The sequence below is a fragment of the Camponotus vicinus genome, unplaced genomic scaffold (genome assembly GCF_025532165.1).
Source record: "Camponotus vicinus isolate PSW18456_S1 unplaced genomic scaffold, iyCamVici1.0 SCAF_13, whole genome shotgun sequence".
Taxonomy (NCBI): domain Eukaryota; kingdom Metazoa; phylum Arthropoda; class Insecta; order Hymenoptera; family Formicidae; genus Camponotus; species Camponotus vicinus.
Window position 1 is genome coordinate 4,107,538 of NW_028141949.1, and position 18,278 is coordinate 4,125,815.

The 18,278-nt window shown below is 38.5% G+C and overlaps 1 protein-coding gene across 2 annotated transcripts in view; it reads right to left on the reverse strand.

Annotated features, from left to right (window-relative positions):
* The window catches only part of LOC145963744 (SLIT-ROBO Rho GTPase-activating protein 1), a 60,263-nt gene that overhangs the window by 38,366 nt on the left and 3,619 nt on the right, over positions 1-18,278 (reverse strand). Inside the window, exon 1 of one of the 2 annotated variants that reach the window (XM_083085920.1) lies at positions 200-2,444. The exons of the other annotated variant lie outside the window; for it this stretch is intronic. Within the exon in view, the coding sequence (XP_082942046.1) occupies positions 200-275 (76 nt within the window). The 5' untranslated portion in view covers positions 276-2,444. Of the gene's footprint in view, positions 1-199; positions 2,445-18,278 lie in introns of those variants that run through there. 2 annotated transcript variants of the gene reach the window in all.

The window sequence follows — 18,278 nt, forward strand, 5'->3', positions numbered from 1 at the left end:
ACACACAATAAAATTTCACACGCAATAAAATTTTTATGCTATTATATGTGTATCTGTTATTAAAATTATTATTACTGTTGAATCTTGATTAATCATTAATGACTATTACATTCTTTAAAAGATTTATATTATCGCTCTAATTTAATTCGTATCTTATCTATCTAGTGCTGAATTTATCAACAAGATCGTTCGGGAGTACCTGGAAAGACATCCTTGGTGTCGGGAGTGTAAGGATGGATCCAGCCGTTCCTCTGCTGTATGATGCACTGGAACATGGTGACGAATTTCGTGTGTTTTATCCGCGGTGCGAGGAAATTTCCTAAAGTACGTCGCCTCCTTTGAAACGAGACAGTTCCTTCTTATCACACCCAACTATCACGAATGACGATGACGAAACGTATCTGATCCAACGGCGATTAACGCGATCTCGAATCGCGATCACAATAGCGAGATAAAAGACAAGTCTCGCATGTTAATCTTGCTTAATCTCACGCGGAACGCTTTTCCGGATCATCGTTTTTAATCTTCCTTCAAGAGTTTGCTTTAGAAGGATTGCATTCGTCTAAATTTGATTGCTGTAAAGCATGATGGACCATCTTCTCATTTTCCTCAGATCGATCTTGTTCTCAAAAATTTACATCAAGAGAGAGAATAAATTTTCTTCCTGGCAACTAAAGTCCCATTGCGATATCGATCTTCCGATATAGTGGACGAAAGGTCTTGTTATATCGTATATTACGTCACGCTCTTGAGGAAAGGGGACGGTCAGCGGTTAAGCGCGTTATACCTTACGCGTATAAAGGTCGTATAATTTTATGGACGCAACTCTGAGTCGTTGAACCGCACGACGGCGTTCCATCGAAGGCCACCGCCGTCGATGCCGCCGTCCCTAGGACGATCCTGTTTACGAGATGCCGCGAACCGCAACGGCGGTCCAGGCTCATCTTCCTTGCGCGCGAGTCCTCGTCGTCTTCGCCTTTTACCTCTTCTCGCCCGATCGAATCGTCGATCTCCTCCGGAAAGAGTGGCTGCTGCCCTTGCGAATCTTTCCCTCCTGTCTCTCGGCGATATATTCCGCTCTTTCCCCTTCCTCCTCGCCTCCCCTCCCCTTCCCCTTTCTTTATCGTCTTCTCCGCAAATTGATTCCTCGATCAAACAATTTCTCTTCTCCCTGCTCTTTCACTCTTCCTTTGATGTCTATCGTTTGAATTATTCTTTGACTTATTTTGATAATTTTACATCATTCTTTAATAAATATTTCATTTTTTTATGACTGCGGCGCTCTCGAGTCTAAGAGGATCGAGCTAATTAGCGACGAAGTGGTATCTAGTTATGTAATTCGATGTAACGCTTCGACTTTTAAAAATAGTCTAGTGAAGTATATTTATTATTTCAAGTTTTTCTCGCGCAACATTTAATACATTTTTTATATCGGAAATAAATAAATATTATTCATGAATAGCAGACTGAATTTTTTCCCTTCGTCGTTCGTGTGGCAGGGACGCGACTCCCGTCTATTTTCCTCTTGGCAAAGACGCTGCCTGTTGTTACGCACGTAATTTCGTTGCGATGAAAACGATGCCGGGCGCAGTTCCACCCGCTTTTATTACGGCAAGCCAGCCGAAGGACACCACCTGTGCGCGCAGCCCAGGGAGATGCGCCGGGATCACGTCCTTGGGAAACGCACTTGCCGCGGCCTCTTCCCCGTTCCTCTCTCACCGAAGGGAGAAAGAGCGCGAGGGCGTGATATTCGCAATTTCCCACACCGTCACGTCCAAGTGACATAGACGTACCGCCGCGCGAGATCAGAGGGATAACTCTCGGCGCGACGTCCTTCGGAAACGTCCCCGCGTCAGAAACTCACACACCGACGCGACCAGGGTATATATCGGGCTGTCCCCCGTACTAGACGCACACGCGATGCTTCACACGACTGCTCCCGGGACTGCCTTCGCGCTTTTCCGACTCTTCCGGAGTTCGCCGCGAGACGGAAACGACGCGCCGACAATGGTATCCGCGATCTCGATACCGGACGTCGGCGTCCCACGCGACCGACCGACGCCAAGCAAGCTCTCCGGAGAGCAAGAGAGAGATCTTTTCTCTCGCGAGGAAGAGAAACGAGACGCGGAGCTCAGCACCGTTCCCCTCGGCACGACGGTGTCGTCGCTCCTGCGACGGCGACGGCGACGGCCACGACGATGACGACGACGACGACGACGAGGAGAAGAGACCGGAGAGGAGGGTGGCTGGTCGGGTGGCTGGCTGGGATCGAACTAGATGGCTCGTCGCCAGGCAACCAGATTTTCCCTCTCGGTCTCTCGCGCGCGCGAGTGCGCTCTCTCCCCCTCCTTTCGCCCCCCTTCCTGGCCCGGTCAGCTCGCTCGCACGTTCGCCCGACCTGCTCTCGCGTTCTCTCTCTTTCGCTCTCTCGTTCGCTTCGCCGACTCTCCTCTACCCTCCCGCGCACACTGCTGCTGGTTCGCCCGCTCCCCCCCTCCGCCCCTCTCTCCCCCACGTACACACACACACACAACGGGTACGCACACACACATACACACACAGTACGCACCGGTTCCTACACCGCCTCACCGCTCGCTCACCCTCCGCATGCCGGAGGATGCTGCGGAGGATCTTCTTCCTCCTCGAGATGCTGCACCGCGAACGCTTCACGGATGCTGCACGCGAGCGGAATGCCTCGCTTGATAACCGCGATTCTTTACACTTTCTGTACACTTAATTCTCCTTTATCGAGATTTATCCCTGGACCACGCGTTGCAAGTTTAATTTTGTAACTTTTTTTTGTGTGTTTAACGATATTTCGCGTGTGACGAAAGGTATCAATTTTTGCGGATTCTCTTCAACGAACCTTCGCGTGACTCGTCGCGAAATGATACGCAGAAGCTACATACCGTAGTATGACTCTCCCCCCACTCTCGACGTACTCGGCTTCTCGCGATGCGATAAATATTTGTCGGGTCGTGTGATAAAGCAGATAAGATATATCGCATTTGTTAGGTACACTTTAATTGCAATGTATGCGACAGAGTCTGTTGCTAAACAATCTCGCCGAAAAATTATCACGCTCGTTTGGCTCTCGCCGATGAATCCTAGCCATCGCGAGATGAGATCCGATAAACATTATTCTTCCTAAAACAATGATATTCCATTTTTCTATCCCAAGATCAACACTTTCACGCAGCTGACGGCCTTATTAAATGACGAGTCCTTATTAAAACTTTAAGAATCATGATTTTTGTCGTCTTCTAGCTAATAGGGTCACGGGATTTCTCGGCCGATTCTCTCGACGTCGCTAATTGCTCCTTTAAGCTAATACTATCGCATGCCGGTTGTAGAGAAATCGCTTGTGATTCGCGCTTTACAACGCGCCGACAACCGGCACTTTCTACGTTCCACTTGGAGGCGCGAGGGATTCCGCTTTTGGCGAGAAAAAACGTCGAATCGAGGAAACGCTGCTCGGAGAGAAACTCGGTGTCGGTCACCGAGCACGCAGTTTGCACTGTCCAGGTGCACGATGAGATGGACTCTCCCCGATTGTTCGTCATCTGTAGCGGAGAGCGGAAGAGGAACACTATCGCGCCGCGTGAAAGAAAGGAGTTTATTATGTGCTCCGCGAACTGTGCCCCGGGAACAAACAGCGATCGATCGAAAAAGGGAAGTAATTTAACCGAAGTACAATAATGCAGACAATAATGGAGCAAATAATCGGAAAATAAAATAGAAAAAAAAACAATATAACTTCCTGAGAGGAAATAATTTTGCTGGGACGATTGAATAAATAAAAAAAAGAAAGATATCGGGAGTGATGATTAATAATAGAACATGGATTAATAATAATTTGATCTTTTAGAAACATAAATTTTTCTAGAAGAATAAATTTCTTTTAAGCCATATGAAAAAATACATTCACAGGAATTTAAATTACGATCAATTAATGCGCTCTGAGCAAAAAATCAGATAAAAAAAACAAATATAAATTATCGCTTGCTGGGACGCATATAAATTATCGTTTGCTGGGACGATTGAATAAATAAAAAAAAGAAAGATATCGGGAGTGATGATTAATAATAGAACATGGATTAATAATAATTTGATCTTCTAGAAAAATTTATTTTTCTAGAAGAATAAATTTCTTTTAAGCCATATGAAAAAATACATTCACAGGAATTTAAATTACGATCAATTAATGCGCTCTGAGCAAAAAATCAGATAAAAAAACAAATATAAATTATCGCTTGCTGGGACGATTGAATAAATAAAAAAAAGAAAGATATCGGGAGTGATGATTAATAATAGAACATGGATTAATAATAATTTAATCTTTTAGAAAAATAAATTTTTCTAGAAGAATAAATTTCTTTTAAGTTATATGAAAAAATACATTCACAGGAATTTAAATTACGATCAATTAATGCGCTCTGAGCAAAAAATCAGATAAAAAAAACAAATATAAATTATTGCTTGGTAACAGCACATCATAATCGAGCAAGCATCTATGAAGGCATTAACGCCAAAATTATGGAGAGAGAGGAAGACGTAGCGAGAGACAGAGACGAGGAAACCTGAGGATAGAGATGGCGATAGAGACGCGGAGGAATCAATGAGCGCTACTCCACGACCTCGCGGCGCTTCTGTCTCTTTCTCCCCACCGTTCTCTCTCCTTCTTTCTCCCTCATTCACGCTCACCGAACGTTGCGCTCCCACCGTGCTCGCCCTATATCGAATGTCCAACCCTCGAAGCGTGACCGTGACTGTGACTCTCCGGACTGCGAGAGAGCGGAGTGCGCGTGTCCGCGCTGCATCGACGCCGCCACCGCGCCGTCGTCGTTGCATGTGTGCGATTACGATGTGTGTGCGATTCGCTGTCGACGCATCCACCGTAAAGAGACTTGCCCGCATGAATGAAGCCCGTATGACACCGTCGCGGAAATTAAGAATCACTATCAGGATTTATTATCGCCGCAGAAGCCTCTCAAAAACATTCAACTTTGAAATTAAAAAACTTTCCTCTCGGATGATGAATAAGAGAGAGAAAATACGTTTCAAATAGTAACTTTAAATCATCGGAATTCTCATATTCTGTATAAATGATTAAAATAATTGCAATAACTAATGCAACGAATTATATAATAATTAGAGAATATAATTTTAATAAACATATAATCAATATGTTAATATATATATGTGATTTAATTTATGTAATTTAATTCAATAAGAATGGAATTTAATATCTTATTTTTAAAAAGAACGATAACTATTTTGATAATTAAAAATTTGATTAAAATGTACGAGAAAGAGTGCACACACAATATCCACTGACGGCTTAGATTTCAATAGAGATTAAAATTTCAATAGAGACTTTAATAGAGATTAAATTTTGAAAATTAAATAATATCGTTTCATGTATCTTTCAACGCTCCTAGTTGAGAGAAGATTGAAATATTTTGAGAGGCTCACGCAACGATATGGATTTCCGATTCTTTCTTATCTTTTCGTTCATGAATCTACGGATCGTTAAACGTCGGCGTTTTTCGTGTCATATCACACATCAATATAAGACTTGGCTAACCCTTCGGCTTGGTCAACAAGTGCCGAGACCTTTCATCGGCCACTTGAGCGATACTCGGGGTCATCTTACCGGGCTCGCTCTTCATGTTCCTCCGACACCCAACAGACTCTCGACTTTGACCCTTAATTGCGTCGGTGCGAGGGATCCAAACGAAAGCCCGGCTCTTCTTATGCTATCAAGTTCACCCGCACGAATTGCATTTATATTGCATTTATTACGTTGTCTCGCACAGATGTTTCTCGAGTGCAAATTAAAATGTGAGGTCCGGCATTAATTTCCTGACTAAAATAATAATTACGAAAGTTGAAATTGATAAAAATACACAGAATGAGATTTTTCGAATATTTCTCTTTGTATATAATACTTTATGCTATAAAAAATAAAAAAAGAAACAACTCAAGTTTATAGCCATAAACAGTGCCTATTGAATTAAATTATTAAATGTTGAATTGATTATTGAGGTACAAATTGAAACTGAAATTAAAACAATTTTAAACGAGAGAATTTTCTTTCATCTCGAATGCGATCCATTTATCCGCTCGTTACTTCGCACCAAATGCATGCATCATGTATGACGCTCTGCCAACCTTGACAAACTTGAATGTGAGATAAGATGAAACACAATGATCTAAAATTGCGGCGATATTCGCGGCATCTGTTGCGCAGCACGCGCTATTTCGAGGACATGATTAAATCTCTCTATTAGAACACAAGCGTTCAAAATTCAATAGGCGTCGTTCGCGGCTGTAAACTTCGGTCTTTGTTGCCTACGTCGGCCTACCCACGTGAGAGGTCGTGACGGCGCCGAGACCGGTTATTTCCGGCGTAGATTTCCGGACCGATTTTAGTTTTCGTGCACGCCCACGACAAACGCACCAGAGAGACGGAAGCACTCTTTTCGTTGAAGAGTTCTTCGTTATTCTAGTCGGCCCTACTGATGATTCACGTGACTAAACATCATCTCTTTCTGGCTCATCGAGTGACAGAGCTTCAACTTTACCCACGTCCAGTCAAGCGATTCTGAAAACATCGCGGTTTATCTTCATTTCTCTAATGTTGATAATCTTTATTCTTTCTTTATCACGTATCTCGCAAATTTCTAACACATATGTATTCGAAAGTTAAAGTCTCTAGATAAAAATAGAAAGCTCTCTTTTTGCGTCAATTATATATTTCGGAAATATAAATGAATCTAATACACTTGTAAAAATTTATACAAATTATGAAATAAAAAAATTTAATTTTTTCCTTATAATTAAACTTCTTTAAAATGTTTTCGATATTTCCAAGACAAAGATCGTACATGTGAGTGACACATAAGAGTCTGAAATAAATCTGTAAAAAAATTATTTTGGTGAATAAATTATCATAAGCAAGATGTGGAAGAGAGCGCGACGAAAGTTTATTGATAAATAAAATTATAAATAACGATACATTTTTTCCTCTGGGTCTGTCTAGTCAGCGCAGCAAAAGGGAAAAGTTCACAGTCGGCACTCTCGGCACTAATATCGACGACCTTTCGCGAAATTCACTTAGCTGAAGTACTTAGATTGCACGGCGAAACTTTCCTGTCGGTGCGGTGTAATTGCTTTAGTTTGAACAAGTTGTCGACGCGGTATCGTTGCAACGGGAACAACTTATCTCCCCTTATTATAGATTTTCGCGAGTAGCCGGTCGCCGCAGACGGACTCGAAAGCCAGATGTCATTAGAGATCACGCATTCTACGACTACGATTGCAATCTCTCGCGATCCAATTCTACGATTGTGTATCCGACGTTCTCCTCAACTCTTGTACTTTCACCCTGAAATGTCGCGACGTTCGTATTGCAAACTTGTTTTCTCCAAATGCAACTTTATAAGTGAGGTTTTTGAATAAATTTTAAAAGATAAATGGCAGATTGCATGATTAGTATTTATATCTTATCTATAATTATATCATATCATTAATCAAAAGATAATTTATACTGTTTTCAGATATAAATTGCAATTGCTATATAAAATTAATAATTTCCATTATCGCGTTGCCTTTAATAATCATTTTGATTTTTACATATTTATTCAAGATTATTGAAAAAATAATTTTGTATAATCTTTATATATATGCTTATTTTCTCGAACATGACTGTTCCGTTTTGTAGCTTAATGTACGTATATCGTTCCGGTTATAATACAATTTCGGGCTATATTACTGGATCTCATTTTGATGGCGATTTATCTCTATTAACGAGCGGTTCCGCCAATTATATTAAGCTTGATGCGTGCGTCTAGCTCGAAATTTACGATCCAATAAGACGGTAGATAAGAGCTATTTAATCTAACGATAATACACAGATGCGAGCGCGGTGCTTCTCTATGCGACGAGATGTCGGCTCCCCCTCTTACGAATAAAGACCGACTTTTTATTGCGCGACCCTCGAATTGGATTAAAACAAACGACCGAACTTTTCAGTCGCCCCGGGATGCATCGCGTTATTTTCTATTAACAGTTAAGCACGATACACTTGAGAATTTAACTCGAGCCATATGTTTACATCGCGCGAACGTGCAGGGAATTATTAATTATATTATCGATGCAGGAGGAACATTTCTCTTGTTGAAAACTATCAGTTGGGAATAGCAAATATGATGTATATACTCACATATGTGATATATTTATTAAGAAGATATTAATATAAATGACTATAATAAAATTTGTGTGAAATGCGTGGGAATATTACCAAAATTATTAATTATGTCCTCACACACACACATATAAATTATTGCCAATAAAAATTTATTAATTAAGAATTTACGATTATTATGAAATATACGTATTTATTTTTCGAGAATTGTTATTTAAATATTCTCGGTATGAGAGAATCGATAGGCGAGAGACAGTTGGTTTAAAAATTTTGCATCTCGAGTGCAATTAATTTAATAGGTTCTAAGCTTGAACCGGAAGGAATTGAGCAATCTGGGAAACAAGGATATTAGTAGTTGGCAGCTCTTTGCATAACCACGTCCAATTCTGTATGCGATGTATATGTACGATGACGCGGTACAACCGTAGAAACCGAAATATGTAAAGTAAACGATCTGACAAGAGCGTCCAGTGTCGTTTATATTTCGCGGCACAATCGACTTCACTTCCTCCATGCTATGAGAAAACAAATATCGTTTCGTGGAAAGAAAGTGCACTCCGCACCATGCGTCCCGAACGTGCAGTATTCTTTCCATCTTGGAAAACGTGAGAAACTTGATAATTCTCTCGCCTCTCTAAACACACCTGTAAATTCCATCTCTTATCGCGAAAAATATACTAATATATTTTAAATTTTATTATGACAAACAATACTAAAAATAGATTAACACATTTTTTTACTAATACTCTCGAATAATATTAATATAAATGTATTATTAATTTTTTATTTTGATATCATAATAATATTTCTTTATTTATATAAAATTAAAATAGGCAAAAGACTTTTATTTTTAATATGCTTCGAGAAAGTTTTCTACTGTTTGCTTCTGAATATTTCTTTCAAGCTATCTTGGCAATATTTTCGACTAAGTTGGGTATAAAAATATTAATACAAATAATAAAAACAAAAAAGATATGTTGAATATAAAAAGAAATGAATAAAGTTAATAAGAGCCGAACATGATAAATAAATGCATTTATATTATGTAAAAATTCTTTTTAATATTAATGAACATTTTAGTCCTTCCTTTGGCTCATCCTCAGTACAAAGGCAAATAAAATCTCAGTGGTGGTACAAAGGTAAATAAAATATAAAGCTAAGTAATGTTAATAATATCTTTAGATTCTCCTTTGTATGCTGAGGATATGGTCGAAAGAAAGGTTGAAAGTTTTATTATTATTAAAGAATTTTTATACAATGTAAATGCATTTATTTATTCGGCTCTATTCCTTCTCGATTTTTTTATATAAGAATATTAATAATTATCGCGTATTGACAGAAAATACACAGTAATAAAACCAAAAAAAACTTTCATTTTTTGATACGTTTCTCGACAAAGCATTCTCACGCCCTCCTCTTTTCGCTTCCGTATTTCTATTGTGCGTTCGCCTTCAAAACGGCAACGATCGGGACACAAGAGTGGAGCTTTTGTATTCCTATCCCCTTCGTGTCTGTGCATTCGAGAATGCGTTTTATATACATATACCCATGTGTTTTATATGTAAATGTTTTATCCAACAGGAAAATATAATGTTCTTTGATGCATATCAAAGTTGATTGTTAATATATATATATATATATATATATATATATATATATATATATATATATATAATTCCATAATTAAAAAAAAATACTTGACATTAAAAAATTACTGATATATTCTGACGAATAAAATTACAATGATTCTAAAAATAAATTAATATTTCAATTGGTTTTAATCTTTTAAAAACTTAGTTATATTTTCTTTTAAAAAGAGCTAACAAGAACAACAAAGAACTTTTATGTATTCAATTTCTTAAAAAACTTATTAAAATAGCTTTAGAATTTTACAGCGACACATAATTAAAAATATATTAATTTTATAAATAATTTATGTGTCAGACGAGCAGATGCAATGATCAAAACTTAGTGATCAAAAAAGGTTGGCTGTTATAGCGTTTTATGTGATTTTTTCTTCATTTTTCTTCGTTACGCAGAAGCTGGAGATTTCTCGACGATATTGAACGCGCGTCTCGCACACATGTGTTTTTATGCTCGCAATAACGATATAGCCACTCAGCTGTGGATATTTTTAACGAAAGTGCAACAAGATACTCTCGAAAATCGCGACTCGCAAAAATCGAAACTTCGTCATAAAAGGGTGCGGAATTCATTACCGTTGTAAACTCTCTCTAATCTGATTTTCATAACAAGTCGCCGTAATTTTCATGCTACTCGCGTGAGAGACGACGATAAGTCGCTCGCGTGGCTCGTTTAAACCATTAATCTCGCGCACCAGGCCTTGAAATTTTTTTTTTAATCAATAATTAGGATGTCAATTGGAAAGTAAAGGCATTCAAAGAGCATGTTGTAACCGTAAAATTAAATCAAATTAATTTTACTCTATATAAAAATTTTCACGAAGAATTAATCGATTTTTCAAATAAAATGATTTAGCGTAACAAAATTCTCGACACCATTATGTGTACATTATGTGAAATCACTTTTACATTTTTAGCGCGGTAATTCTTTTAAAGAGAACAGAGAAAATGACCGATATTCGATTTCCATTAATTAATTCATCGAGCTTTACTCTGCATTTATTTCGACACTCGCCTGCTGTTTTATTTTATCATTATTGTGTGTTCTCGGAATTATTCGATTCGGTCGTCATCAGATTCCACCCGAGCAGCTGAACAGCATGCGACAAATAAAATCGCAGGGATTCGTAGCCCAATTTGTATGCATATAGGGGCGCAGGTGAAAATTCAGGTATTTTATCGCGACAACTCTCGACGATGACGCAAAGCAATCAGCGGCAGCTGCAATAGCCGGCGCGCATAATCGCTCCTGTCGGTTGCGAGAGAGTAGATAATTTTCTTGCGCATTCAAATGACAGGTCTCCTCTGTCTCCTTCATCTATCTTGTTCTCGTCTTTCTTTCTTTTTGCTGTATCCTCAAACTTGACGTGTATACACATCACGTAGCCACGTAGAATAAATCTCTCTCTATCTCTATACCTGACATGCTCTACAAAAGGAGTTTCTTGTAGCATCGCATGTTGAACTTCGATCGTTAATAAAGCTCGAATCTCGTTCTAACAAAAAGTTTTAAGGAGAAGAATACAATTTTACTCTTTATAAAAGGAAATTAAATTTTTTTTAATTTTTCGCGATAGTTGATTTATTTCTTACGTGATTTATTTACGAGCACATCTATTCCTAGCGAAACATCTGGTGGTGTTACGGTACCCCCGTAAGTATTCTATTCACGATTAACCTTGCCTGCCGGCTGTCGAGACGTTTTTCGTGCAATCGCAGCACAAACGGGACTTCTCTACACAAAGAATATACTGTGTTGCTCGATTATGCCATCGTCAGTAGTCGAGGAAAGAAGCTGACAAGACCGACTTCGTGAAACGCGACGGTCGATTTGATAAGGCGTAAAATGCGCTGTAGTCAAATGGAAAACGAGCAGTGCTTGTTCCTCGTAATACACGCAAATTATTAATTTGTCGAGCAAAATTAGAGAGAAAAAGAGAAAGAGAGAGAAACACAAAACAATTATTGAGAATATAATTTTAAATTGATCATTGTAGAATTATTTTCACACAGAGAGAATTTTTGATACATGTATAAAGAAATTAAAGAAATTAATTTTATTTTAGTAATAATATTTTATTTTTATCTCTACTAATTTTTTGCTGAGAGTGGATACGAGCATTTACCATTACGTTATAATTATGCAATCTGTGGTAGTTGGACATGTCACTCTCGTGACATCGTGTGTCTGGGTGATGGATCTAACTTAGTTCGTTATATTTTACGAGATAACGATAATCCGTCGACCGGTTGGACCGTTGTAGAGATGACCGTTGATGAGATTTTATACCTTTTTCACGTCCAGGGCGTGGCACCCGACAGCAACACGTCGCCGACCGACCGACCGACGGAGGAGAAGAGAAAGAGAAGAAAGCCGAGGGAATGCGCTATACCTGCGGGCACGAGTCCGCGTACAGTCCGCGGAACAAAGACGCCACCGTTCGAGGACGCCGGAAGGACACCCGAGGAATGTTAAAATGAGTAGTGCAAAAATTGTTGCCGAGACTTTTGCCGGATTTAGAATTCCAGAAGCGATAACAGAGGATGCGAGAAAAATCCCGGGGGTAGCGACGCGGGAAAGACGCAAAATATATTAACATCTCTTTTGTTAGAATTTCAAAGAATGCTCCGCGGAATGAAAATTCCACTACGAATCGCGCGACTTAAGATTTGTCAGGGAAATTCTGGCGGAAAGCGACAGGAGGCGAATAAGTACGGGGAGGGCATAAAAAATTCGCGAGATGCTGAAACTTCTGGGCCTCGTTTCGAGAACGCTACAGGAATTCCACGTGTCGCGGAATAAAAATTGCAACAACGGGGGTTGCGCGGGTTAGGATTCGGAAAGATCCGCTCCCCGGAGGGCGAGAGATCGGAATTTATAGCGGAGGGTTAGCTGGCACAAAACACACGTATACACACGTATATACAGTGTACCGCAGGCTTAGGGCTCGCGAAATACGTTGCGACGGTCGGGAAACTGTGCCAAATCGGCGCCAGCCGGCTGATAGGCGCCCTAAATTTTCGAATACCGGAAGAACGGGACTCGAGCGAGCGACCCCGATTGTCGTCATAAGTAACGACTTTCGGGTATCCTTTGTGAAGAGGTCGAGTCTCGATGTGTAAGTGTGTGATATATGGAAGTGATACCGAATACTCGTAAATTCTAACATTGCGATAATTTAGTACCTCTTTACGTCATAAAGTGGAAATAACTCGTCAATCGATAAACTTAAATCTTCCAAGATGTATATATAGCTTTAATCTTTGAAATATACGATATAAACAATTTTAATATTTAAATTATATCCTACAAATATAAAGAGAGAAGAAAAGGATATATATTTTAGTGGCTATAATTAAATAGTGTCTCTATAAATTTTCATTAAATATCAAAATCCTTCTCGAAAGTCTTCATAAATTCATAAAATATGATATACTTAAACTGGCTAGTAAAGTAATTTCATGAAATTAATCTGTTTTTCATTTATAATTTTTGAAAATTGATTTTTTGCAAATATATTGTTTGAAAAAATTTCAAAGATTAAATATGATATCAAAACGGGAGAGAGAAGAAGAGAGAGAAAGAGGTACGATAAAATAATCGTCTCTTTTACATGGACACGCTGGAAGCATTAAATATCGTTCGCCGAATCGATTTTAATCAACGAGACACTTCGGAAGAAAATGACAGATTGTCGATGTATTTTCTCGTGATCTCAGGCACGAAGCGAAAGTGTGAAATAATTCGATGCCTTTCGATTCCGTGCGTGAAAACGAGCGCCGAAAGGCGGAAGAGGCGCTCTTTGCGAACGCTATTTCTCACGGTCGTTAGACGATAATTCTTACATCGTTACCGATAATTTGTCCGCGCAAAAAAAGGCGATATCACATGTGCCGCGGCTTTCGCTTCACCGGCAAACACGGGATATACACTTTTGAATGCGTGCACGCGGCCATAAGGAGTGCACGTGTTCCAACGAAAGACCGCCCTCTTGGACTCCCCGAAGAAGAAAACGACTGCTGTCGTTCCGTAAAAATATCCGAGGACAGGAAACGTCGTCGTTTTGTCGACGTTTCGTATCTTTTTTCTCCGCCGACGCGCCGCATCGCGAGAGAAGAGAGCCTATAGATTACGAGAATGCGTTTTCGAAATAACGCGAAGACGCGCCGCGTCGATGTACATACGGAGTGTTTCAGACAAGGCCGGATTTAGATAGGCGCGGTGTGTTTAAAATGACTACGAAGCTTTTCTGAAATCTGAGAAGGGACTTTTCTAAAAAAATTTTTTTCCACGTTGAAAGGTATCGTTTCCCGAGATATCGTATCGTAATATACACATACGGCCGAAAAGACGATTCGAGATTCACCCGTGAAAATCCAAGGCGCGGCCGATCGGAGCACCTGGTATAAATCCGCGGCGCAAACACACGCGCGCCCTAAAATAATACCAATCTTCGACGCTTCGCGCTTGTTTGCTTAAGAAAATATTTTGGTACGCGCGCATTTAAGCGCCCGTCGATTCCGCGTTGCGACGAGAACGTAAAGTGGAGCCGATATATATGAGGCCGTCCAACGTATTTATGATGAACAAGTGAAGGAGAGAAAACGCTTCTCCTCCCCTAAGCTTTTCTCTTTCTTATTTTTAGATCCTCATCCGAAGGACACATTCTGCCTATGTGAAAGAATAAAAAAAATAAAAGGCTTAGATGATGGAATATTATTTTTTATATTTTTTCGAAATATGATGTTTTGTTATGCATAATTAATATAAAATTACTGCAATATTGCGATTCATCATTTTAACAATATTCTATAATTACTAGGATTATCGAGAAGAAAGGTATATTATTTCCAATTTTATTTTTAATTATGCAGCATCGTTCGATTGCATCGTTTCTTGGATATAATTGTTATTTATAATGCATGCTCCCTATATTAAATTCCGCGAATTATTCGTTTTTATTCGTCGAGAGCGAAATTTATGCGACTTACGTTACTCGGCGAAGAAGAAGCGCGGAGACGCGTTTGGAATTCTGATACAAAACGGATCGAAGCGGCGCGGCGCGAATGCATCGCGTTGCACGCATCGACGCGTAGCGCGTCAACTGGTTTCGCACATTAAACCAAGCTATCGACGAAGATTCCATCTGCCTCGCCAATAAAATTCTACGATAAGTGCAAATTTACCAACAAATTGTAAATGTCGCCTTTCCCACCGAATAACGACGTACTTCAAGTGTTACTTATTGTATATGTAATAAAGAGTGTAAACTGGCTAACTCTTATCGATCTGGAATAACTTTTATAATTGTAACTGAATATATAATTATAATTATATACTATAATTGTCACTGTAATCGAAACTCGCCTAACATTTAACGTAGACGTCTCGATATATGTAATAAAATAATATCCGGATTAGAAAGTTGGTTTCTCATTTTTTATTTTTGACTCTCTCCTGTTTTAAATCTCTTATTTTTGTTCCAGAGAAAAATTAGATAAAAATAGTTTCTCGTTCCGAAAATGCACGCAGAAGCGTAAATAAATTTTTTCAAATTTACTTGTACCACGTTTTCTTGAAAATTAATAATTATAAATTAATAATATTATAAATAATATTATAAATTAATAATATTATAAATTATAAATTAATAATATTATATCAATCGGTAGATAAACATATGATGTATCTCGAATGCAATCTGTAATAACGCGAGTGCAAGAGCGGGGGAGGGGGCACCGGATCTCTCGGGACACGGTACTGGGGCCCCGCGTATCGCGCGGGTGCATAACCGGCGACGCGTACACACAACTGACTGGTTAACGAGATCGATATTACGGCAGACGGTGGCCGTTATACATGCGCCGCTTTACACGCGCACGCACATACCGCGAGAGACGTCGATGTGGACGCGAAAAGGACCGCGCTAGCGATTCACACGCACGTGGACACCCACACGTGACATGTTGCACGCGCAGGCGCTTCGCGCACTTTATAACGCTCGGGACCACGCGCGCGCGTACGTTTCGTGTAATGTAATCCAGATCTCTTTTTTTTTTTACTCAAAGTGACAGTCTCGATCTCTCATCCTTGACGTTGACATTGGTCGAGTCTGTCGTTGCATGTTTAGCATTCAATGCGATAAAGATACTAACGAGATTAACAAGATCAGTAATAAATATTAGATATATTAATTTACTAAGATGTAGTAATATTAGATAAATAAACTCTAAAAGTGGACGACCACATTTTAAATAAAAATATAGATTCATATAGACGAATAATTTCTAAAAATAGATTCACGTAGATTTTTTGACAATAAGATGACAATAATTGCTTAATCGTCCGAAAAGTTTTTTTATTCTCATTTCACAGTTACACTAATTGACGCAATCCGTGTAGGATAAACAGTATTTATAATGAGATACTATTTTTAATCTTGAACGCGGCGTCAAAAATAGCTGAGGTCTACGTGAATGTATTTCAATGTACTTTCTTTCTTCCTTCTTTGTCTTCTATTTTCTTTCGCACACATGCTCATCTACACGTGTACGCGCGCCCGCGCACATTGCGTGTGTGGTTACACTTAGTCGGCAGGGCTGGGCCCGTAGGCCGGAAAACATTCGTTTTATCTTATTGAAAGGGTCGAAAGGTTCGGTCAGGTAACGGAAGGGCCTTGCGAGCGAACGCGAGTACAACGAATTCATCGTTGGATTTACGCTTTTGACAATACATCATATAATATGACACACACACAGTGATGCATTTGAAAATTTCCTAAGATTTCTCTATTTTCTTCTCACGATTGAGGGATAATTTTCTACGTAGAAAAAAATAATAGATTTTTAATAGATTTTTCTACGTAAAAAAGAAAAAAAATAATTTGATAGATTTTTCCATGTAAATAACAAATCTTGATTACAATAAAAATTCTCTCTCGTGTTTCTTTCGATGTAAACAGATGATTCAATTAATTGATTTGAGTTTAAATAAATTTATTATTGTATTTTCTTTCTCTCTTTCATACGTATAAGGGGATTTTATTTTATTTGAAATTTTCTTTCTGCGCGTTATTTGTATATCGCGTTATTTTTATAATACTCTGCGATAATTTTTCCGAATGCAATATTGAACATCGAGATATTTCATAATCAGGTCACGCGAGAAAACATCTGCATCGCAATATACGTTGCCGCGTATGAAATCTCATCGTCGAGACCTGTTATAGAAATTAAATCGACCGCCTACGCCAATGCGCGATTAGAAAGTTATGGCAGATTAAAATTTCCATGAAGTAGAGATTTTGCAAATTTTATCAAAGTTCGAGGCTCATGTGATTCTTCAGAAAATTATTTTATCCTCCGCGTAATAAGTATAGATTATTCTCGGTTATTAGATAAAAACCTTGTTTCTTCAGTGTTCTTTAAAGCGATCTATGCATCTATCTAACCATTTCTAACAAAGTTACAACTATAATAATCTTACGAATATTAAGAATAATGTTAATACTGTCAATAATGTTAAGAAGATCACTGTGTAAAATGATTGAATAATTTATCCGTGAAGCAAAAAAATTTCTCAGCGAATTATTTTTTTTCGATTAAGAGGAAGAGTTTTGGTTTGAGTGAAATATTCGGTTAAATATACAAAATAAACGAGAAAGCTGAAATAACATACTTCGTTGAGAGGCGATAGACGTTCATTAGAAAATAACAATCAATCAATGTATCCAATGAGTGATCAGACACATGATTAATTTCACTTGTACGACTTAAAAGTTTTAACAACAAAAAACACGCAAACAGATTTGGTAACGGTTAAAAATTCCGTTAGAATGTACAAAATGATATTCATCGAATCTTTTGTTATTTTTCAATTTCTTCCTATTATAACTAACAATGCGAACGTTTTTTCTGTTGAAATAGTCTAATTAATTAATGTAAAATTAATTAATGTAAAATTAATTATAAAACAAAATCGCACTTTATTTATAGTCATTAATCTATGCCTTTCGATATGAAATAAAATATTAAATAATTTTTGAATAAAATTTATGAAAAAATCTCATGTCAGTTTTTATTATTAATTTATTTTAAAGACTTCTTTATGATGCGTCCATACGATTGCAATCTTCCATCGAGTTTGAATCGACGTGTGATCTGAGAGCAATCTAGGAGTGCCTGTTGCACGTTACAGTCTCTCTATGCACCGGCATTCCAATGATGGTGCAATTGTATGCACTTGATCGCCTCTCACCGTATTCCACAATGACGGCGCGTTCTCTCAATATTAAACGCGTAAATCCTTTTGATGAAAGGCACACGAATTATTTTGGAGCATAGCACGTGTACTGATTATCTCGCTCTTCCGTTTAGCTATTAGGCATTCCATTAAAATATGTGGAAATATATCGACAAATTACGAT